The following is a 25,000-nucleotide window of genomic DNA, read 5'->3' as shown; positions in this document are numbered from 1 at the left end:
TTAGGCCGAAACGTGTCTGTGGACAAACTGGTCAAAATAAATAAGCAATGAGACAAGCTTTTTTCTACTTTAAGTTAACAGTCTTTTTCACTCGCACCCAAAATCACCTTTATTTTGGAAGTAGAGCGCTCCAATCCTTACAGATATGCAGTATGACACATGGTTCTGGTTCTGTGGTTGAGGGAAAAGGTTCCTCTCGATGGAAAGAACAGCATAAAGCCAAGGGGACCCTACCTCTGGGGTTGTTGAGGGAGGCGGTGGTGGCTTTGCCCCCTTCCCCGCAGTGGCTCTGGTCGAAGGGGAGACACTGGTCGCCCGTGCCCGCCACCACCTCCATGTTGCGGACCGGGTCGCGTGGCTCAGTCAGGCTCTTCAGCCGGTACACCTTCCTGCTGCTGGTGTCGGACAGGTAGAGCGTCTCGTGCACAGGGTCCATGGCCAGGTAGTACTTGTGTGCCGGACTGGTGCTGGAGATGGAAAAAAAAAAAAGAGTCTTACATTTCATTTGTTTTAGGAAGATAGAAACTGCTACATTGGATCACCTCCAAGGGACTGGACTCAAAGGAGCTGACCCTCTGAATAGTTCCCTGTTGCTTTGACAAGGGGGTCTTTGGAGATCTAAAGGCTTTTCTATATAGATCTTAGAATATGTTATTGTCTCTTTAAACGCTTAACCCATCGGAAAAAAAATGAAGTGATGATTCGTTTTAACCCCCCACCTCTTCCTCCCCCTCTTCTAACTGTAGAAGATAGAGAGATAGAGAGCTAGATATAGATAGATAGATAGATGAGAAAATAAGGTAAATCAAACCGTGTGCTCGCTTTAATATGCTCCCCAACCCCCACCTCTCCTCCCCAAATTATTAACGCACATGGCGGGGATAGGATAGACGTGAGACCACCGGTGGCTTTTTCATGTGAATGCTGCATAATTCAATTTGTGACAGGCGGAAACACTCTCAGACGGGAGGGAGAGAGGGGGGGATACACACTCTCATCTGGCTTTTTCTTCCATTTTTGTGTGTGTGTGTGTGTGTGTGTGTGTGTGGGGGGGGGGGGGGGGATGCGACTGTGGCACTGATTGCATTAATGCAGTATAAGAGCATGCTTTCACACGGCTATGAAGACAGCAGAGCGAAGCATGACAGCTTTTCAGTGTGTGGCAGAGTCCTGAATGTGTGTATGTGTGTGTGTGTCTGCAGTGCATGTGTGTGTCTGTGTGTGTGTGTGTGTGTGTGTGTGTGTGTGTGTGTGTGTGTGTGTGTGTGTCGAGTGAGCAAGGCTCATTTATATGCCACCAGTTTACTCTTCTGGAGACTTCACTAAAAGAACTCTGTGGGTGCCTTTGTGTGTGGGTGTGGGTGTGGGTGTGGGTGTGGGTGTGGGTGTGTGTGAGTGTGTGTGTGTGTGTGTGTTTGGGGGGGGGGGGGTTGGTAATCTGACCAATGCCACATCAAATGAGGGAGCGACAGACTGTTTATGTATTCATAGAATTTGCCCGTTTCCATTTTGTCCCGCTTCAAGCGCACTTGTGCAAACATTTAATTAGGTTAGCTTGCCTCTGTGGTCAAGGCCACCAGTGCACCAATGCAATGAGGTGGTCAAGAATAAACATGATTATTAATAAAACACATACACACACACACACACACACACACACAAACAAGCACACACACACACACACACACACACACAAACAAACACCCACACATGGCTTGAGGAGAGGGTACTTTCACTTGTGTGAAGTGAAAAAGGGAATCAAATACAACAATAGAAACGCAATTAAATAAAAAATTACAAAATAAATAAAAACTATGACTAATTTCATATTGAAAAGTGCTGTTGCCATTTATCATGGCGTGACAATGGTTCCAGGAAGAGAGGCTTTCGATTTCAGCGTGCCTTGGGTACTTCCCCCGGGAAAAAGGGTCACCTCGAGGTGAACACCCACAAACAAACAAGTCCATACACACACACACACACACACACACACACACACACACACACACAGATTACAACTACAGGCAGTACTCTATTGTTCAGTGGGGATGAGCCCGTAAGGTGGGTCCAACTTGCTGTTGTCTTTTCTGGGGCCATTGTTGTGAGGTTTCGGAGTGCTTTGCTCCACTGAAAATGGAGCAAAAAGCTTTGAAAGCTGCAAAAGTATGAATAGTTAATGCATTTTATTTGAGAGAAAAAAAATGGTAAAAGGCAAAAAAAAATCAGGGCTTTGTGTGTGAAAAAAAAAAGAAATCAACACAACCCTGAGCTTTGCAACTCTGCAGAGAAAGAGAAAAAAAATTGTATAAAACAGAGAGAAAAAGGAGAGAGGAGGGGAGGGGATGGAGGAAAAAAAGTGAGGTATACCAAAGGCAGGCAAGTCCAAAGAAGATTCCAGGAAGATGAGACCGCAAGGAATAAAGCATATGAGACTGGAACAGGGAGAAAGACAAGAGAGGAGAAGAAAGAGAGACAGATAGAGGAATAAGAGCGAGCAACAGAGAGAAAGAGATAGAAGAGAAGAGAGAGCAGCACAAAGGGAGAGTGTGAGGGAGGAATAGACAGAGAAACTGAGAGAGAAAAAGAGAGAGGGAGAGAGAGAGGAATAGAACGAGTGAATTAAGGCAGGAGCGAGAAAGAGAGAGAGAGAAAAAGAAAGCCTTAAAGATAGAGAAGAGCTTCCATCATCATCAATCATCATCATCATCATCTCTCTGTATGTCTCTCTCCATCTCAAACACAGCACCTCTACCTCACCCCCCCGCCCCCCCCTCGCCCACACCCTCAGGACACACCCTCAAGCACCCCCTCTCACCCGCCTGAGAGTCCGCTCACTGGGGTATGTAGGCCTCAGCCGTCCCCTCTTAGGGACCCCAGCACCTCCACCACCACCACCACCATCACCACCATCAGCACCGCTGCTGCTACTGCTGGGTGTCGCGGTATCTCGTTCTGCTGCTGCCGCTGTTTAATATTCCAGCGCTGTCTCCTTGACATTTCAGAAAAGCTTTTTTGGCGCGCTTCCAGCAGCGTACTGTAAGAGCCTTCTGTAAAGAGATCCCAGAGGCACCTTGGCACTGCCTGTCACCGCGCTGAGAAATATTGGATGCAATAACCGCCACCGATGCTGCCAAGGCTCAGAGCCGCGACTGCTGCTGCTGCTGCTGCTGCTGCTGCTGCTACTGCTACTACTGCTGGTGGAGCTGAGGCTGTGAATGAGGTCTGTGTGTGTGTGTGTGTGTGTGTGTGACAGAGAGGGAGAGCGGGTGTGTGTGGTGGTATGTGTGTGTGTGGGGGGGGGGGGGTTGGTTGGTGGGGTACATATGCTGTGAGCACAGAAAGACAGTGGGAGTTCAGCCAGTATCTTTTCTTTTTGTCTGGGCGAACTAAAGAGATAAAGACCAAAAAACATGTTATGCAAAAACCAAATCCCTGAATTCCAGGCAAAATCCGCACATGTGGGGTACTTTGAAGAAGCCATGAAAGACAACTGTATGTATGCTATAGTCCTTGCACTGTAAGTTCTGAGGATTTCTGTGTGTGCATGTGTGTGTGTGTGTGTGTGTGTGTGTTTGTGTGTGTGTGGGGGGGGGGGGGGGGGGGGGCGCATGTGTTTTATCCGCACAGGTGCTGTTATCTGGCATAAGTCTGTACATGGCCTTATACTGTGCACACAGGAGACAATCCTCTCTAAGCACAACTACTGAACTCTGGGATATGTGTGTGTGTGTGTGTGTGTGCGTGTGCGCATATGTGTGTGTGTGTATGTGTGTATGTGTGTATGTGTGTATGTGTGTATGTGTGAGTGTGCTACACTGTAACTTGATGCTTGATGTGTGTGTATTTGTGATATCAGGTGGGCTCCTGACATTTTGGGTTCTGAGAGATGGCATCATTTTTAAATCCCCCCTCTGCTCTTTCAGGCGCTCCCATAAGCTCTGATATTGACTGACACTGAACATCTGTCTAATCCTCTTCCTAACTGCCAAGAAGAACATGCAGCCCCAACCCCACCCCACTCCACCCCACACCACAACACCCCAAACCACACCACACCACACCACACCACCCTCCCTTACTTTCCAACCATGCACTCTCATGTACCCTAGCTTTACAACACTCCACCCCATACAAACACACACACACGCACACACACGCACGCACACCCACGCACGCACACCCACATGCACACACAGGCACACACACACACACACACGCACACACAGGCACACACAGGCACACACACACACACACACACACACACATGTGACCCTGCTCTACTAAATCATTGACAAGCAAAAGAGTTTTTTTTATTTAATATGACTATGATTCAGGGTAACATCTTTTATAATTTCCTACGCTTTGTATGCTTTCTTAAGCACTTCCAATTATCTTTGAAGAATACTATTAACTTAAGTATTAACACTTCTAATTCCAGTACTCTCATTTCTGTTATTATTGCTCTAATTAGTATTCTATACTTAACTTACGAAGAACTGACATTGTGGCCGGACAGAAGAGGCTAATGTTAAAGAAGTCAGTCCTGAAACAGCGATGAAAGAGAGGACAGAAGGCAGAAGTGAAAGATAAAGAAAGGTTGGACTGGAGTAAATGTATTATGCAAATGAACCTGCCTTGCCTATTAGGGTAAAAAAAAGGACATTCAATACAACCTGAAAAGATGAAGAGGAAATACAACAATGTGGCCGGCCTCTTGTCAGTGTGTATGTGTGTGTCTATGTGTGTGTGTGTGTGTGTGTTTGTGTGTCCGTGTGTATTTGTGCGTGTGTTTGAAAGGGGGCCGCAGTAATAAACTACTAATAAACAACGTGCTTGATCCCGGCCTCCCCCCCCCCCCCTCCACCTCCCCATCCAGCCTCACAGCAGCAGTGGTGGAGGCAGGGGGTGTGTGTGTGTGTGTGTGTGTGTGTGTGTGTGTGTGTGTGTGTGTGGCAGTGGTGGAGGCAGACTCTGGCAGGCTTCACAGGCACCGTAATGAAGTGTCAAACATCACTGCCAGCCAAGAAAAGGAGGAGGAGGAGGAGGAGGAGGAGGAGGAAAAAAACAAGAAAAAAAAGAAGTGAAAGAGAATAAAAAAACACTAAACAACGTCCTAAAAATGCCACAGACGGTGTGCCAAAGCTATCAGACTTTCTAAATAGTCAACCGTGACCTTTGTTTAACATTTGGAGCAAGATTATTGGCAAAGTATGTCAACACTGCGAGGCACCACAATCTGCACAGCCTTTGGTACCTATGAGATCGTGCCGACTGTAATAAATGCAAACAATGACACATTATGGTGACATTAAGAGGTTTTGTTTAAAACTAGTGTGAGTTAACTAGCTAGCAGCCACAAGACTTGCCTTGCAAACACCAACAGTAGCACCATTCATACAGATAAATGATAGCTATCAATTATTTGGTGATAAAACAAGCTGTTTAGAATCGAAAGCTGTTGGGTTTCTGAAACCACAGCACAATACTACATAGTGAATAGCCATGGCAACAGGCATGTTTATCTCTCCTTCACATGACCATATACCATCAAAGTGAATTTAGACATGTTCAGAAAGCTGGCTTCCTACAAAAACAAACCTTTTTTTAAACAGTTAAAACCTAACTAATATTGCTCAATTAAATGATAAAACAAGAGGACTGCAGATGTCTGCAGATGGTTTCACTGAAGTAACAACTATGTGGCAGTTATATATTCCTAATTACAGATCCAGTTAGGAGTAGATTAGCACTTGGCTAATTACTCCAAAAAAAAGCTCAGTAGTCATTCTGCATGTCAATCAACAGGATACTGTTAAAAGTAGACGGAGAACAGATTTTATGCAGATATTCAAAAGCCTGGCTTTTAAAACGAGGAAAGGGAAGATCATAAATACAATATTATGCCAGTCTACACTTTTTTTTTGCCCATGTCCCCTTAGGGACTCTGTAAAAACCATTAAAAGCAAATTATAAAATCTTGAGCTCAGTTCTATCATGCCAAGATAGCTACTGAATTGCAGCCAGGAGAGAGACAATAATGCTCATCAGGCCTCTAATAGTAATTCATTTTGCCATTTGCACTTTTTGGAAATGAACGGTGAAATGAAATTTTAGCTAAAACGTTAGCTTACACTTAAAACGTACACTGTACAACACAAAAATATTCTAGTGTGATAGTTAAAAATATTTAAACTTTCATCAGTTTCCTTCACAGATTATAGTAGTTCATCAAGTTGTAGCTCCACATTAGGCCTACACTTCGTTTCATTGTTCTGGGAATTTAAAAACTTGTTAAGAAGAAATACTCTAGTTCTTTTCATATCTCCATTTTACCTGCATGAGTGGATATGTAATACATCTCCTTCTATGGAATTCCATATCTTCTACCGTCTACTTGCAAATAGCAGGCCGCATGATCTAACTTTCCCTCAAAGCCACAGTTATGATGACGTCTTTAGTATGTGAATAGAAAAACTAAGGAAGGCTGGATGTTTATGAGGTGAACCTATCTGAACCTTTCACTTATCCTATGTACTTTTCAAACAGTCATTTTATTTGCCAGTGTATTAATCATCAGGAAAAGCCTTTAAGGTTCTCTGTTATCGTGTTGGTGTGATAATGTGGTGCGAAGATTGGAATCGAGATTCCAGACAAAACCGATCTCATTTTACTCAGAGGGTTAAGCAACATAAAAACTGCGCCGTTGGCTGGAAGCGGATGTTATATTCACCCTCACTATATCACAGAAAGCGACTCTGCTGTCAGACAGCGCGAGAGAGAGAGAGAGAGAGAGAGAGAAGAAGAGAGAGAGCGAAGAGAGAAGGAGTCCTACCTGTGCCTTGTGTCCCGATTCCTTCCAGCCACAGAGTTGATGCAGATATGAGAGGGAGAGAGAGAGAGAGGAAAATTTAACTTCAAATAATTCAAACAACAAATCATCATTACAAACATGGCATCAATATCTGCCCTTAATCTTCTATGTCATTCAGATAACTTTTTATTGTCACTTTTCAGCTTTGCAGCAGATTCAGAAAAATATCAATCAAATGCACAACATGGAGAAGGAGATGTCAGAAAAGAGAGTAAGGAGAGAGAGAGAGAGAGAGAGAGAGAGAGAGAGAGAGAGGGCTACCATGAGTATCTATATTCTAATTAATGTTATTATTAACATTTCAGCATTTCATTGCACCACCAAGAAGGACACATAAAAGGGCCAGAATCATCATTTCCCTCTAATTATGTAAATTCCCCCTCATTCAGGTTTATTCATTGCAGAAGTTAAATAAATTACTAAACTATCAGTAGGCTACAGACAATGTCCCTTATTACCATCACCTGAATACAAAAGGAATGCTGCAATTATAAGAGAGGAACAGTCAAGAAAGTCTTGAATACAAAAAAGGATTGACAAGAACGAATAGAAAAATCACAAAAAAAAGAAATGTACAAAATGGCATAATTTTTGGAAAAACCTTTGGGTTTTGTGATTAAAGTATTCCAGTTGAGTGATCAATTTGACAAAACAATCACATTTATGTAAATTAAACAAAAAAAATTAAACTTGCATAGCGAGTCTCACTTGAACTCAAAACTGTAATAACTTAAACACGACTGTTAAAAAGAGTAAGTATTGTAATCCCCAACTAGCACCAACAAAAACAAATGGAATAAAACACATTAAGAAAAAAAATATATATTACATAAATATGCCTAGTCATGCTATAATTTGAAATAAATGAAACACGATTTGACCACAAAATACATCTGTGATTTGATATGAAAATAGAATAGAATAGAATAAGAATATGAGTAAAAAGTCCTGCTTACTTGAGCTCCAGGATGTTGTAGGTGTGGCCGCTGGGGAGGATGCGGCGTATGAAGTTGAAGTCGCCCACGTAGATGCTGGTGTCGGAGCCGCACGCCAACGCCACGGGGGCGAACAGCTTGCTCTGGAGCGCAGGCCCACTGCAGCCCATGCAAGGGATGGTGCGGTAGTAGCCGTTGCCCATCACCGTGGCGATGACCGGGGGCTGCTGGGAGATGAAGAGGTTCTCGCCGTTGCCTTTGTGGAGGATTCCTGGAGGATATGAGAACAAGAGGAAAATGTGGCTTCTCAGTGTTAGGGTATAAGTGTGCAAGTGTGCAAGGGTGCAAGTGTGCATATGAGAGTTGCACCCTTGTTTTAAAAAGAGGGCACAAGTGGTTTATCTGTGTTAGAGTACAAGTGTGCAAGTGTGCATAAGAGATTGGCCCCTTTGTTTCCAGTGTTGATTAACCAATTTGGGTGGCAACAGAACAGAAGGTTTCTAATGTGTAACACAGGCTTGGCGGAACTCTATTTAACGACCAAGACTCAAGACACAAATCCATATGAGAGTTTAGTGGACAAGAGAGAAACAGAAGAAATGGAGCAATGGGCCTTCTGTACTGGACATGTGATAGCTGGCTGCAGTGGTGGAAAGTAAATAAGTGCATTTACTCAAGTACTGTACTTAATTGCAAGTGTTGGGTACCTGTGCTTTCCTTGAGTGTCTCCATGTTATGCTACTTTATACCTCCACTCCACTACATTTCAGAGGGACATATTGTACCTTCCACTCAACTACATTTAATTGACAGCTTAAGATGCTAGTTACTTTTAAAGGTAGAGTTGGTAACTCTAAATATCTCACATGGTTTAGTTAGTTAGTAGTTAGTTAAGCCTTTGTATTCCTCTCGGAACATAGGCCATTGATGAATTGTTTCCACCCTCGTCTGTCCTGAGCCATCCTCTCCAGCTGTTTCCACGTCAGCCCCTTCTTCTTGAATTCCTGCTCTGTGCTCCTTCTCCAGGTGTTTTTGGGTCGTCCTCTACCCCGTTTGCCTTGTGGGTTCCATGTCAGTGCCTGTTTTGTTATTGCTGTTGTGTTTCTTCGTAGTGTGTGTCCAATCCAGCTCCATTTTCTCCTTAACAGCTGTATATCTACTGTTTCTTGTTTTGTGCATTCCCATAGGTTGATGTTGCTTATTGTGTTTGGCCAGAAGACTCCAAGGATGCGTCTTAGACAGTGGTTTATGAAGGTTTGTAGTTTGTTTGTGATGTTGGTGGTAGTTCTCCAGGTTTCGGAGCCATAGAGCAGCACGGTTTTGATGTTGGAGTTGAAGATTTGAAGCTTCGTCTTGAGGGAGATGTTTTTACTTTTCCAAATTTTGTTTAAGATGTTAAATGCTGTTCTTGCTTTCCCAATTCTTGTCTTCACGTCATCCTCTGTCCCACCATCAACAGCTATCACACTTCCCAGGTAGGTGAATTTGTCGACATCTTCCAGCGTCTGGTCCCCGATGGTTATTGGGTCCGTGTTCTTGGTGTTTATCCGCATTACTTTGGTTTTTGGACCATTTATTTTGAGTCCAAGTCCAGCTGCTGTTTTTTCTAGCAGTTCGGATTTGTCCTGCATCTGTTGGTGGCTATGGGAGAGTAGTGCGATGTCATCCGCAAAGTCGAGGTCCTCCAGATGTTCTGTTAGACTCCACTGGATGCCAGTCTTTTTATTGTGGGTTGATTGTACCATGATCCAGTCAATGCACAGAAGGAAGAGGAAAGGGGAAAGCAGGCAGCCCTGTTTCACGCCAGTGAGTACTTTGAATTTTTCTTGTGCGCATCCCTGGAAGAGTACGTTGCATTGCATGTCCCAGTACATGTTCTTGATGATGTTGGTATACTTTGTGGGGATTCCATAGTGTGTCATGAGTTTCCATAGCATTTCACGGTCTACACTGTCAAATGCCTTTGCAAAGTCTATGAAATTGACATGAACAGGTGTTCGCCATTCTATAGACTGCTCAATGATGATCCTGAGGCTAGCAATTTGGTCGGTGCACGATCTTTTGTTCCTGAAACCAGCTTGGTTTTCTCTCAGTTCATCATCAACCCCCTTACGAAGTCTCTCCAAGATGATGCGGCTGAACACTTTGCCTGGTGTTGATAGCAACATGATCCCTCGGTAGCTGTTGCAATCCCTGAGGTTTCCTTTCTTTGGTATGACAGCAATGAGCCCGTCCTTCCAGTCTGTTGGTATGTTTCCTTCTTCCAACCATATGGTCTTTATTAGCTGGTGGAGCATGGTGGTTGAGGTGTCGAGATCTGCTTGTAGAGCCTCTGATGGGATGTCATCTGGCCCTGCTGCTTTGCCACGTCGCAATTCCTTGATGGCCTTCCTCACCTCAGATCTTGTTGGGGGGCCACAGTTGATGTCCAGCGTGTGTGTGGCTGGTGGGATCTCTACCTTTTGGGCAGGGGGCTGTCTGTTGAGCAGCTCCTTAAAGTGTTCTGTCCACCTTCGATGTTGTTCTTCTTTGGTGGTGAGAAGTCGTCCCTGTTTATCCCTGATCTGGGTGTTTGTCTGTCTAAACTTACCAGCTAGTTTCTTGGTGGTCATGTAGAGTTCTTTGATGTTGTTTTTTCCAGCTGCTTCCTCTGCTTCCCGTGCCAAATTCTCGATGTAATTCCGCTTGTCACATTTTGCACTTTTCTTCACTTCTTTATTTGCTGTTTCATATTCTTTGTGAGCTGCTGCCTTTTTTGCTTGGGTTTTGCTTTTGTTTAGTGTGTCTTTTTTTGTCCTCCTTTCTTCAATTTTCTTCAGTGTGTTTGTTGACAACCAAGGTTTATGGTTTGTTGCTTTTCTCCCCACTACTTCTAGGCACGCCTCTTTCTATATGTTTTTCAGGTTGCTCCAGTGCTCTTCCACTGATTTGTGTTGTTCCTCTTGCAGGGCTTGGAACCTGTTCTGTAAGGTGGTTTGGTACAGTTCAGTTGTTCCTATGTCCTGGAAGAGCTGGGTGTTGAACTTTGTTCTTGTGTTGGTGGGGTTGTTGCATCGCTTCAGCTTGAGCTGGAGTTTTGCAGCCAGTAGGTGGTGGTCTGACCCAGCGTCTGCCCCCCTCTTCACACGGACATCTAGGAGAGAGCGCCTGAACTTCCTGTTTATGCATATGTGGTCGATTTGATTTTCGGTAGTGTGATCAGGTGACATCCAGGTGGCTTTGTGGATGGGTTTATGTGGAAAGACTGTCCCTCCTATGACCAGATTGTAGTCAGCACAGGTGTCTGCAAATCTCTCGCCGTTTTCATTCATGCAGCCGATTCCATGTTTCCCCATCACCAGTTGGTATCCACTGTTGTCGTTTCCCACCTTTGCGTTCATGTCGCCCATGAGTATAGTGATGTCTTTTTCTTTCCTGGCCTGGAGCAGCTGTTGTAGTTGGTTATAGAAAATGTCTTTCGTTTCCTCTTCTGTGTTGTTGGTGGGTGCATAACACTGTATGAGTTGTAGGTTGATTCTTTTATGGGTAGTTTTGAATCTTGCTGTAATAAGCCTGGAATTAATGGGTTCCCAGCTGATGAGGGCCCTCTGTGCTTCTTTGGAGAGCATAAAGGCCACTCCCTCTGTATGTGGTGCTTTATCATCCGGATGTCCAGAATAGAGTATGGACTCACCGCTGGCCAGTTTCACCTCTCCTGTCTGGAGCCATCTGGTTTCGCACAGACCGAGGATAGAGATCTTGTATCTCCTCATCTCACTTGCTATGACTGACGTTTTTCCTGCTGTGTACATGGTCCTGATGTTCCAGGTTGCAATGTTAGTGGGTTGCCTGGGAGATAGAAGATTCTGACGCACCCTCTCCGTGTGGTTTTCGAAATGCGTCTTCATTTCCTCTTCAGCCTGTATGGTTGGAGAGTCTTCATCTCCCAGGTTGCGGGGTTTCTTTTTCTTCATCAATGTTTCAGTAATCATTTTTATCCACTTCACAGGGGATTGGCCTATGAGCTTCACCAGTGCCCTATTGGCCAGCATTACCTGTTTCCACCTCTCACGACAAGGACGTTAGGGTTGGACTTTGAGAGGCCTCACATGGTTTAATTTCATTATATGTCCAAATGATTCAATATCTCACCAAAAATCTAAGATTTTTTTCACCAAAAATCAAAGAACTGAAAAAAGATCAGAACTTTGTTTCTTCTTCATACACACTAATGCTTCAGTATTAATAATCTAATGATGTCATATATAATAACATGTCAATCAGAGGGACCAAACCATTACTTTTACTGTACTGATACTTTGACTTAAGTAAAGGATCTGAATCCTTCGTCCATCACTGGCTGGGAGCATGATATGGATATATTTATACTCCTCGGGAGCAAACAAAGAGATAAGGTAACACTGGAGGGCTGACGGTGTTAGCAAACACACGCTTAGGAGAGAAGATGCCTGTGTGAGTGTGTGTGTGTGTGTGTGTGTGTGTGTATGTATGTATGTATGTGTGTGTGCGTACATGTGTTTGTGTTTGTGTGTGTAGAATGTGATTGTGTTATTGTACACTAACAGTGATATTGTGAGTGGTGCGTTAGATGGTGGTATCATACCTCGTGTTTCACTGCTTAATAAGGAACATGGCTGTGTGTGTGTGTGTGTGTGTGTGTGTGTGTGTGTGTGTGCATGTATGTGTGTGTGCGTACATGTGTTTGTGTTTGTGTGTGTAGAATGTGATGGTGTTATTGTACACTAACGGTGATATTGTGAGTGGTGCGTTAGATGGTGGTATCATACCTCGTGTTTCACTGCTTAATAAGGAACATGGGTGTGTGTGTGCGTGTGTGTGTGTGTGTGTGTGTGTGTGTGTGTGTGTGTGTGAGACAAAACACAAACATACATTGATATAGAAAGAAAAAAGAAGGAAAGAACAAGAACGGGAGAACAAGAGTGTGTGTATATGTGTGTTTATGTATGTGTGTGTGTGTCTATGTGTGTATATGTATGTGTGTGTGACTGTGGGTTTCTGAAAATAAATGGAGACACAAAAAGAAAGTGATGTAGAAAGACAAAGTGGGAAAGTAAGAGAGAGGGAAAGCAAGAGTGAGTTTGTGAGTGTGTGTACTGTATTTGGCCAGTCTTACCACTCTGGAGGTTGAGGACGTGGTGTTTGTCCAGGGACCAGCCGCCTAGATTGGAGCCCATCATCTCAAATCCCTGGATTAGAGCCGTCCTCCGCTCCCACAGAATAAAGTCTGGACATGAGTCATACTCATAGCCCACAGACACTGCAAATCACACACAAACACACACACACACACACACACACACACACACACACATACACACACACACACACACACACACACACAGTTAACCTCTCAAGAGTAGCCACGTCCACACGTTGACACATGGAAGAGCACTGTGTAAAGTTCATAAATCTCCATTAATGTACTAGGCTCTGTTCTCAGATCACAGAGCCAGGCTCACGCTGGCACTCTAATCGCCTACATTGCAATTATTGATAATGTTCACCTGATTAATGGCAAGAACTGGCCTAGAGATGCTGCTAGAATGTTCTCTGCAAGAAGGAAAGTGCCTTGCCTATTTATCAGATATGCAGACGTGTGATCTAGACCTCGCTATTGGGAGTTATCTTCAGTAGTTTGGTCCTGCTGGGAAATGGTAATAAATGAGTATTGAGCCGGTGACCGTCAGTGAGAGAAAAGGGGTAAACAAATGTTTTTCCTTCGCACCTCCCTTCTCAACGCAGAAACAAAACAAAACAAACATGGGGGGAAAACAACGCACAACTTCGAGTTTGAGATGGAACTGTGAAAACAGTTCTTGACAAGCGAATAAAAACAAAAAACATGAAAGCAACAAGGGAAGGGGAGGGGGGGGGGTGTTGGAGAGGAAGACGGAGGAAAGAACACAACAGGCATGTGAAAAATCAAAGGAGAAAATGGGCTTGAAGAAAAACCGAGTGAGAGCCAGTGAACGTCGTCTCAAAGGCAATATTTTGCCTCGTTTTTTTTTTTTTTTTTTTTTTTTTCAGCACTCAAGCAATTTTTGCAAACACCACTACAAACCTCCACTGCAATCAGCCAGAAAAAGCAGGCAAAAGCCGGGGGTAAAAAAATGAGAGCAGAGGGTGGTGGCAGGGTGGGTGTGTGTGGGTGGGTGGGCTTGAAGTTTTTGACTCTGGGATTAAACTGGCGATGAAAAAGGTATGAGAAAAGAGAGACAGGGGCTCTCTCCAGCTGGAGTGTTGATAGCACAGAGCTCAGGCTCAGCCACTTGGCTGAATGACTCTATCTCTCCCCCACAATAGGCTTGTTTTAAGTGGGAGGGGAGGGGGTTAATTAGACACTATTCAGATGCATATCAGATTTATTCTTCGGGGAACAAACACTGGGCGGGGTGGGATGGGGTGGGGTGGCGAGGAGTGGACGGCCATAATCAAGCCACTCTCCACATCTAATGTCGGGAGAGCCTTGTGAAGGACGCAATCAGGAGTGAATCTCTTCAAACTGTGGTGAAAAGGGAGGCAAATTGCCATCTTTGCCGTCTCATAATCAAGCTAAGGAACATTTCTGCAGGATAACTGGCTGGCGGTAAGACATCCGGTTCAGATGGGCACTTAGGCCTGGGCGCCAGTATACTGATGTAATTACAAAAGAGACTCCGCTGTCTCTGCTGAGTTCCTGTATCTCCACTGGTAGAGCAAGGTGGTAGTGATGTAGAGACAAAGTGTAAAATAACCTCAATCTCTTTTTTTTACCCTTCAGCATGTTTCAATAGGAGAGGATAGCACAGAATAGCACATCCAGAAAACACTCATGAAACATCACATTTAGGCCAGACACAAATGCTATATTTTGATCTCTCTGGATGACAGCAGCTGGGAAATAGTATATATATATATATATATATATATATATATATATATATAAAACCTTTTGTGTGACAATTTCAACAACAACAACAACAAAACTATCAGAATATGGCCTCAGCAGGGGCCGCCAAACGAGTGGGCAAACCTCTGGGGAGGTCGCTGTCTACCGCACTAACACAGAGGGGAAGCAGATCCACCTAGAGTGTAAGTGGGCGACTTTCACTTTGGCAAACAGCGCATAGGGGTTTCAGGCTCGCGACTTAAGTGTACGAGAGAGAGTGAGTGAGAGACAGAGAGAGAGAGTGAGAGACAGAGAGAGAGAGAGAGATTGGGAGAGAGAGAGAGAGAAAGATATATAGATATAGATATAGTGAGAGAGAGAGATTGGTTTGAGAGTAGCGAGAGACAAGACAGACAGAAAGAGAGAAAGAGAGAGTGAGAGAATGGTTTGAGAGGACTGACAGAGAGAGAGAGAGAGAAAGAGAGAGAGAGAGAGAGAGAGAGAGAGAGAGAGAGAGAGAGAAAGTGAGACTGTGTGATTGTTTTCAGAGGAACCTCAGCTTGGCGATGTCTGTCATTATGAGCACACCAAGGATCCAGCACTAGACCCAGGAGCCCACGCGAGACAGGAGGCGTCCTGGAAATAGCCTCGCTCTTTCCCTGATTTAACCGAGGCTTTCTCGCTCATCTCCAAGCTGCTTCGAGAAGGACTCAGAAACACGGATCACTGAGATGAGAGCCGGAGCTTCGATTCGTAATTCCGTGCGTCTGCAGGATGATCCGCTCATACCTTTTACCTCGGATGGGCACAATGTGCTGCGTCTGCTTCTTGAACCAGAACATTCTCTAAGCGAGCCGTGAGCGAAGCCTGAGACACTTAACCAATCAGCAAACCATCCCTTTCTAAAAAGAATAAAACACACTGTCGTCGGCAAACACATGCTGCTTATTGCAAGCCAAAAGAGGGGGTGGCAGATGGCTTTCTATCTCCCACAAAAGAGGACACCTGACGTGGCACTGGGCTTTTTATTCCCACCCATGCCGCCACATACGTGATGCAGCTAATCAATCATGGCGAGCGCGTGATCACTTGATTGAATTACCGGAGTGAGGCGCACTCCTGCCTAGTTGGGGGAGCATAAATCTGTCTCTCAGCCTTGTGGCGCTACGCCGCAGATAAGATTGCCCTTGACCTTAAGCGGTGGCGACCTTGACGCACCAATAAGTTCGGTGTGCTCTGCCGGTGGGGGTGGGAGGAGGGGGGGCATCTCCCAGGATCCATGCTTAATACATAATCTTCTCATTAAATAGGGAGCTGTTTAGATGGACGACCCCCGAGAAAATTCCCGATTAAGATTTTTAACTGACCACCGGAGAAGCCTGGGTCCCCGAGCACTGATTTACACTCGCGATAAAAAGGATCTCCTCAGTCAGACTCCCGACGGGAGATTTGCATTTCAACGTCTGCTAATTCAGTGGCAGATTTCATGTGTGGGGACGTGCTAATGCATTCGCTCATCAGCATATGCAATCCCTTGGGTGTGACCCATGACCTTGGGCTAGCAGGAAGTGTGCCGTAATTAACGGAGCTGCAGGAACAGACAACATTTAAATACATTTACAGTACATTGCCTTCTGATGCTGTAGGATAACAAGTCAGTGAAGTCTGAAAGAACCACACTCACCAAGTCAAGGACCATTAATATTCGTAAACAGTTGTGATGGCTACTCCTCCAACAGGATTATTACACTTAGAGGGAGTTTGAATTAAGTGAACATGAGCTTTTATTCAAGGAAAGCAAATGCTCACTCCGCGTAGAAGGGAATAGCTGGAATATGTTTGAGTGTCTATCATGTTTTAATAAAACTTAGTCATGTTTCAATACAGGCTTTTTATGAAGAGTGCCATGGAGATTTGATTTAATATTTTTTGTTAAAGCAGCAGTATGGAGTCTGGGTCTAAAACTAGCGAGCTACCAACCTACCATCGGCCCAGGTGGCACTGATAAAAGCTTGCCGACATGCTAACTGGTGTCTTTTGACGATATTGCTGGTTATGCCGTGTGGTAAAGCCTTGTCTTACATTTTCACAGTGTTTTTCAACAAAACTACATAGTGCATAGTCTGTACAGCTAGAGGGAATGACAGGTGTATTTATCTGGCCATATACCATAAAAATTAATTTGAAGGTAATAGCAAAAGTAGTTCATGAAAACAAAAAGTGGCAAAGTGTTGCATAGTGACAGATTTCACGTACCAATAGCTTCTGTTAGTCCCCACACCTCCTGGCCGTAGATGTCGGTCTTGTTCCAGGCGAGCACGTAGACCAGGCTGGGCGCCGCCGGGTACCACCTCTGGTAGAGGCGGCCCTCGATGGCGGCGGACACGTGCACCTTGCTGAGGGCCGCGGGCACGGAGGCGTGCGTGAGGATGATCCGCAGCAGCGACTGGTAGCCCGACGTGCGGGTGCTGAGATAGCTGAGCTTGACGAAGCTGCCCGGGATCAGGATCTCCTCCTGTACGGCCTGCCGGAGGGGACACAAAGCACGGAAAAAAACTAAATAAAACACGCTGCAGGGGGAAATGAGATTAGGAAACAACAACGGCGACGAGAGAGCGAGCGAGCGGGGCGACGATGTTTTGAGCTCCCACGCGACTTCCAAAGCCGTGATTCACTTCGCCATCGTCCGCCAAGAGCCTGGCTCCCACGGGTGGCAGAGGCAAGGCTAGCACTAATGCGTTATTAAAAGTGAAGCCTCTTGTGAGAATAATTGTTCATTTACACTCCATACACATTGGCAGACGACTGCGTCACCCTCTGCCAATGCATTGGATTAAGAAGAAGACGAGGATGAAGAAGGGGACGAAGAAAAAAGAGGAAGGAGAGAGAAAAGAAGATTTTCTTCATTCCGCCACTGTGGTCTAAGCCAGGCACACATGGATTTGACTGGAAAGGGAGATCTGCAGCACAGAGGTGATATGGGCTTGTGTTATTCTCCCTGGTATTTTTCTAGCCTGGAATCATGAAGCTACTAATTAGTGTGTGAATATGGATGAGAACCAGAGCCCAGTAGGCAGAGGACAATCACTTTACATTAAAAAAAAAGAATCTTCCTGCAGGGCACCATGCTCTCTACAAAAAAGGACAGAAAAGATGGGGGAAAATAAACAAAACTAAATATAGTGGGGGGAAAAAAATAAAATAGATAATTTTGCGATCCACAAACAGGCTTATGATCACTTCCCACATCATGCCTACAGCAGAAAAGTTCCCTGTGGTTTATCTGCTCTCCCCACAGTGGCTCTGGTGACAGAGAGGGGACTCCTACAAGCACAGGAAGACTGAATGTGTGACCTTCCACCATAGGACATTATTGCTAATGAACAAAAAAACGATTTCATTTTATGTGTGTGTGTGTGTGTGTGTGTGTGTGTGTGTGTGTGCGTGTGCGTGTGCGTGTGTGCATGTGTGTTTATCATTGTAGGCCTAAGTGCGTGTATCTGTGTGTCTGTGCATGTGCATGTGTAGGTGTGTGTGTGTGTGTGTGTGTGTGTGTGTGTGTGTGTGTATGTGTGTGTGTGCGTCTACATACCTGTACTTCAGGGACGACTGGGCCCCGGGCGGCACACTCGCCTGTGTACCTGGAGAGGGGTGACGGCAGGACCACAGGGTACGGACTTACAAAGCTAGTGATGTCACAGACAGGGAGAGGGACCTCCATTCTCGCCATGACAACCTTGTCCAGCACCATGAAGCAGTTCCATGGCAACCAGACGGTGTGTCGCTGCGTGAGGAACGGCGGCCTCTGGAACACCAGGGTCACGGATATAGCTCCGGCAGTGACAAGGTCAAAACTACAAGAGAGGGAGAGAGAGACAGAGAGAGAGAGAGAGAGAGAGCGAGCGAGAGGGAGAGAGAGAGTGAGAGAGGGAGAAAGAGAGGGAGTGAGAAAAATAGAGGCAGAGAGAGAGACACAGAGAGAGAGAGAGAGAGAGAGAGAGAGGGAGAGAAAGATAGAGAGGGAGGGAGAGAGTAGAGGACAGACACACTTCAGTCTTTGTCCAGCACTGTCCTCTTTTAATAACAGTCCTATTCAACACCAATAGACGCTCCTGTGAAGGTAATTGGGTTTTTTATCTGAACCACGAAAAAAGCAACACAAAAAAAGTTGTGACCATTCTCCAGGCTCTTATGTGTAGCTATTATTCTCTCAAGGATGTTTCTGCTGAATGCTTTTGTTTGGCACCTCCTGCCACAGGAGGTGGTGGGAGGAGTGGGGGCTGAGGATGAGGAGGAGGATGAGGAGTGTGCTTTTGTTGTTCAGTACCTGCCATCCTGTCTGCTGACGGTGTAGCCGTATTCAGGGTGCTGGAAGAAAGTCACATTCACTCCGACCAGAGGTGTGCCATCCACTGCCACCACCTGTCCCCGAACCACAGCCACTTGACTGGAGGGGGAGAGGAGAGGAGAGGAGAGGAGAGGAGAGGACACAGGGGGAGACAGTGCAGATTTGTCAGGTGTAGAATACAGAGGGTTTACACTCCAAAGCACATGACAACAAAGTAACAAACAGACTGACAAGAAGAAACAAATAGATAACTAGGCAGATCGAGAAAGACAAAGACAGGAAGGTGATACACAAATAGATAGGCAGAGACAGACAGGCAATATGCAAATAGATACATAGACAGACAGATAGAAAGGTAGATACATAGTTATTATCTTAAGATGTACAGGTAAGTTTCCCATAGAAAGGGATACACTCGAACACTAAAAATACAAATACTCACTCAAATACTCATCTAAAATTCAGGCTCTCGAAAGAAAACATTCACTTATGATACATTTCACGACCTCCTGAAGGGAGGAATAACTGATGTCCTCATGACAAGAAGCACAAATGGTTTGCTAGCGCTTGAGCATCATTTAGGAACCTTTCAAATCCTTCTATGGAGCCCTTCAATCTTTGCCTCTCCCACAGCAGGCGGGCTCAGACATATGGACTAGCATTCATTCTCAGACAGCCTCTCTGAGCAGACTCCAGTCCCTTCATGTGGTAGGGCAAGAGTTGGCACGGGGGCAGATATGGCCAGACAGACAAGGTCTTCAGAGCCCTGAAAGGAGTCTGGAGGCTTAAAGCGAGGCTGCTCTCTACAGCAGGGAGAAGTTTCTGGAAACTAACTTCAGCCATGTCCTCCTGACGTGACCTTCTCATTTTGTGCTGAATACATCTGTTGTCAGTAATGTGGAAATAGCGATGACTGTTTACTGCGACCGTCTGGCTGGAAGTGCAGTTTTTTTTGGTGAAGAATTACTGCGACAGGAGCTGTTTTCGTGCTAAGGGGAGTAGAGAGTTACTGAAGAGGCATCAAGCGACTAACACAGGGGGGGGGGGGGGGGGGGGGGGCAAAGGCTGGGGCTGCCACGGCAATCAGACTTCTACCTCACAGGGAGTCAAGGAAGAAGGAAATAAAGGCAAGTGTCATCTAGGGTAAAATGGGGGGGGGGTAAAAAAATATCCTTCTGCTGGTAGTTGCAAGTGAAAGATAAAGAGAAAAATATATAGAGGGTAAGGAAGAGAGAAATAGATAGTAAGAGAGAGAGAGATGGAGAGAAAGAGAGAAAATCACACTTGATGTGACCGCATGTGAGTTGGAGAGAGAGATGTGCCCCGCGGTAGGGCGGTGGAGGGCTGCATTGTGTGGGGAGATGGGGCTGGGCTGGGTGGCCTGTGGAGGGCTGCATTGTGTGGGGAGATGGGGCTGGGCAGGGTGGCCTGAACTATGCTGATGAGTCAGCCAAGGAGCACACAGGAGGTCCAGTTTGGCAGCTCCATCTCCTCTCTTATCCTCCCGTCTCCCTCAACTCAGCCCCTGCTCGGCAATTTTCTCCCAGTGAGACACACACACACATATACACACAGACACACACAGACACACACACACATTCATATACACACTCAAACCACACATTGACTCGAGGAGCTACAAGTTATTCGGCCCCAAATCTCCCCCTTAGGCGATTCAGATGTGAAAAAAACACCAACCTTAAACCCCAGATGACTTCCACTCTACCTCATTTATCTAAAGAGGGATTTGGGAGCAGTGCGAAGCTAACGCAGCTTTCCAAAATCGTCTAGCTCTGAGGCTCCCCGACTCGCTGGGAAAGCAATTCCTCTAAACCGACTGACGAGAAAACCAAGCGAACACATGGCTAGCAGAATGAGAAATGAGAGCAAATTGCTACACTTATTTTTTTTTCTCCCTAAAATGTTTTATTCATGACGGTTCCACTCAAAAATGCAAAAATGAGGAGGCAACGCATTAGCTTGCTAATGCTAAAGGTGGCTAACATGGCTAATCACAACAAATTAGCGCCATAAAGAATTTGTCCTATTTAGACGGGGTAAACATTTAGCAGAGGAACGATGATTTACTATCCAGTCAACAGGCTGCTCAGAATGGAGGAGGGGAAATAACCTGCATGACAGTCTGCCTCGTTTAGCCTAAGTAAAAGGTGGATAAATGCACAAGGACGGATTTTTCTGAGCCACTGCACACACCAATCTGTTACTTCGCTGTCTGGAGCGGTGCAATTGATTTTCCCTCACCAACAAAAAAGCCATTTAATTAATTAATTTGTTTATTTTGGGGGGCTTTGTGTGTGTGTGTGTGTGTCTGTGTGAGTATGGGTGTGTGTAGTGTATCTATGTGAGTGTATTTGTGTGTGTCTGTAATGGAGAAAGCTTTCCATGATTTTTCAACCAGGAAGACGAGCAGGGATGGGGAGAGGGGGGAAAAGAAAAATGAAAAACACATCCCCACTCCTCTGTCCAAGCGCAGAATTTGTATTTGATGAAAGGCTGGTGTCATATTTCAGAGTCGCGATGGCTGGCTACGGCCAGGATTTACTGTGACACTTTTACTAGCCGCATAACACCAGGCCACAAAGAATAAATAGGAGACAAACAATCTGACTTTATATGATCACATTGTGATGGACATAAAGACAAGACCTCCATTCGCACTGGCACACGTACAGGCAAGATGCTATAATTATCCTGCACACACACACACACACACACACACACACACACACACACACACACAAATACAAACACACACATACACACCACAGAAATACACATTCTCTCTCACACATGAACACACCTTTAGTGCGTGATCATTTTTATGAGCAGACACACACACACACACACACACACACACACACACACACACACACACAGAGAAATAGAGGAAACGGAAACAAACGCTGGAGAAATTGACATACCAAAGTCAACAATCCACACCGCAAATCCTGCTTCCAGACAAACACACACAGAAACATGGATGTTCACCCACCTCCTGTCGAATGGGATGTCACCGTGTAGAGTGTGTGTGCCGGTCTTGCCCAGGAGGAAGCGGACCCGCTGGAAGAAGGTCTGGGGGGCCGAGGGCCGAGGGGGGGTTTGGCCCTGCTGAAGAAGAGCTCCGGGATCGGGGGAGCCCTGGCACAGAGGGCTCACACTGCACACCAGAGCCTCACAGCAGTCTGGGTCCACACAGTCCAGCAGCCCGTCTGAGGAGGAGATAATACACACACACACACACACACACACACACACACACACACACACACACACACACACACACACATAAACATACACACACACACACACAAAGACACACACACACACACACACAGACACACACACACACACACACACACACACACACACACAGACACGCACACAGACACACACACACACACACAATTCCCAAATGTACACATCACAACCACATATCACACACATACACACACACACACAAAAACAACATGAATAAGTGTAATCAGAATGCATATATTCATAACCCCTAATGTACAGTATGTATACATGTGTATGTTCAAACCTTAACAGACACAGCTCTCTTTCAAACACACACAAATAGTCACTTTACACATGTATACATACACAAATATATGTATGTACTGTGTAAACCTAGAACACAGCTGCAGGCTGTCCTTTACGTGACTCCCTCTCGATTTCAGAGACAATAATGTAAATAGTAATATCCAATTCTATTCACCCTGATGACAGTGACAGCTGACACATCATTGTTGAACAACCCGTTTGTGTGCTTACTCAGAAGGGAGAAAAACAATACAGGCAAAAAAAAATCTCCGGTGAAATGGATACAAAAATTCCTTCTCCGATGATGTCTCCCTTCTGTTCGCCTCTTATCAGGTATATTTATATATATTTATATATGCTCTGCTCCAGATACATGCAGAGCCTACAACGCAAATGACATTTCCGGCTGGATGTTTGACTGCCTGACCAGATTGAAATTGCAAATAATATCTTGCGGTGCAGGCTCAATTTTCTCAATAGATAGATTTCCCTGCAAATAAAACACCTTCATATAGTTGTCTGAATGGCATTACCGGAGTGTAAATGGCAGGTTATTTCCAGTAACATTTTCATAAATGCTGTCTTTGTTTTTCCTCATGCGGTTTTGATGGGACGAAAAGTGCAGCGGCGTCTGAGTGTGACCGAAATGAAGAGTTTGTGAAGACGAGGGATGAAAACAATTGAGAAACTCTGATGTTTGTTCAGCCTGACCCTTCTCTTCTAGAAACTTCTGTCCCTCGTTTTATTTCCGTGTCCCCTTTCGTTTTTTAAACAACGACACAGGCATCAGGGCCTTCCTTTGGTCCCATTAACAAGTCCTACAGTTAGAGGGATGGTTTATTTCTCAGTCAATGGAACCAAGGTTGTTACCTAGTGGTAAACACCTTCTCATTTGCTCATGCTAAAGATACTGACTTTCAGATTTCTCCCTGTTGGGATGCATAGCATTAAGATCGACACACACACTTGAAGGTAACAACATATTTTCCTCAAACACCTCCTACATGGAGCAACATATGGAAGGCAAATCTCTGTGCAAACACAAGTCACTCCCTGGTCTCTTCCCATACTCGAGTACTGGGCATGTGTGAATGGGATCACGGGGTCTGCTCAAGATCCCATAAGGATCACTGGCGCTTTATTAGTGAGTTCTCAGCACTGTCACCAACCATTAGCTCTTGGTATGGAGGCTGAGATAATGCTGGGATAAGGTTGGGATAAGGCTGGGATAAGGCTGAGATAAGGCTGGGATAAGGCTGAGATAAGGCTGGGATAAGGCTGGGATAAGGCTGGGATAAGGCTGAGATGAGGCTGAGAAGAGGCTGAGATAAGCTCAGCTCAAGGCATCCTGCCTGCACAAGTTTGGTTCTTGCTCTTTGTGAGGTGGAATAAAAAATGTGCTTTTGGTCTTTGGCTGATCTGGAGGTTCGAGGAGCCTGGAAGAGGACGAGCGAAGAGAGACGAGGTGAGAGACACAAAGCCGTCGCACACATGACTTCCTGGCTCAGTCACCTCACCACATCAGCTGCCCCACGCCTCAGTGCTCTTTGATTGTCATCTGCCTTCTCAATGCGCTACGCTAATGATGCCCTCTCCAGATTATACATACTATTTTAATGAGCGCTTAGTCCGATAGTGATTAACCACACACACACACACACACACACACACACATGCTCACACACTCTCAGCACCCTTTAGAATTTCACAGACGAGTAATTGCTTTTACAACAATTAATCATCTCTTTTGAAGCTTTTCCACAGAGCATCTGGAAAGCTTCAAAGGTGCATGTTGGCCAATGGTTGGGTGTTGAACACCGTGCTGGTGATGTTGAGGTTCCATTAATGATCTTTACGATCTGCACACGGCTGCGAGAGTACTGGTATAACGAGCAAACCCTATTAGCTTCATCCAGCCCAGGAAACAGGACGATGCTCAAACTACCTTTCAACTACACAGAAAAAGCTGGGAAAACAACAAAGTAGGCAATTAACGTGTTTGGGGGGAAAAAATGCCATTACGGGCAGGATTTGTTTTGTGGGTAGGCTAGCATGCAACACATTAACGTGAAAAACGGATTTGGGGAAAATGACGGGCGGAGAGTACAAGCGAGGGGGAGGGGAGGCGAGCGCCACTTTGTGAGGAAATATATTTTGGGAGGGCTGATGAGAGAGGTGATTAAGGGGCTTCGTTTGGACCTGATGGAACCAGGCAGCTGCTCTTGTGTGTAAGTAAACTGTAGAAGAGTAAAAGGAAGGTGTGGGGGGGGGACAGATGGAGAGAGCACTAGAGAGAAAGAACACACATTACAAGAGACTGCGTGTGTGTGAGTGTGTGTGTGTGTGAGTGTGTGAGTGTGTGTCTGAAAGGGAGAGAGAGAAAGTACACAAAA

The 25,000-nt window shown here is 45.3% G+C and overlaps 1 protein-coding gene across 1 annotated transcript in view; it reads right to left on the bottom strand.

The window, feature by feature from the left end:
• The window catches only part of LOC105906218 (teneurin-1-like), a 135,957-nt gene that overhangs the window by 56,294 nt on the left and 54,663 nt on the right, over positions 1–25,000 (bottom strand). Inside the window, exons 12-19 of the mRNA XM_042702805.1 lie at positions 22,057–22,273; positions 19,023–19,142; positions 18,288–18,549; positions 16,952–17,219; positions 12,941–13,084; positions 7,828–8,077; positions 6,833–6,853; positions 235–467 (exon numbers count right to left, since the gene is read on the bottom strand). Of these exons, the coding sequence (XP_042558739.1) occupies positions 235–467; positions 6,833–6,853; positions 7,828–8,077; positions 12,941–13,084; positions 16,952–17,219; positions 18,288–18,549; positions 19,023–19,142; positions 22,057–22,273 (1,515 nt within the window). The remainder of the gene's footprint in view (positions 1–234; positions 468–6,832; positions 6,854–7,827; positions 8,078–12,940; positions 13,085–16,951; positions 17,220–18,287; positions 18,550–19,022; positions 19,143–22,056; positions 22,274–25,000) is intronic.

This window comes from Clupea harengus, chromosome 20 (genome assembly GCF_900700415.2).
Source record: "Clupea harengus chromosome 20, Ch_v2.0.2, whole genome shotgun sequence".
Lineage (NCBI taxonomy): Eukaryota > Metazoa > Chordata > Actinopteri > Clupeiformes > Clupeidae > Clupea > Clupea harengus.
This window is presented reverse-complemented; position numbering and strand designations above follow the sequence as displayed.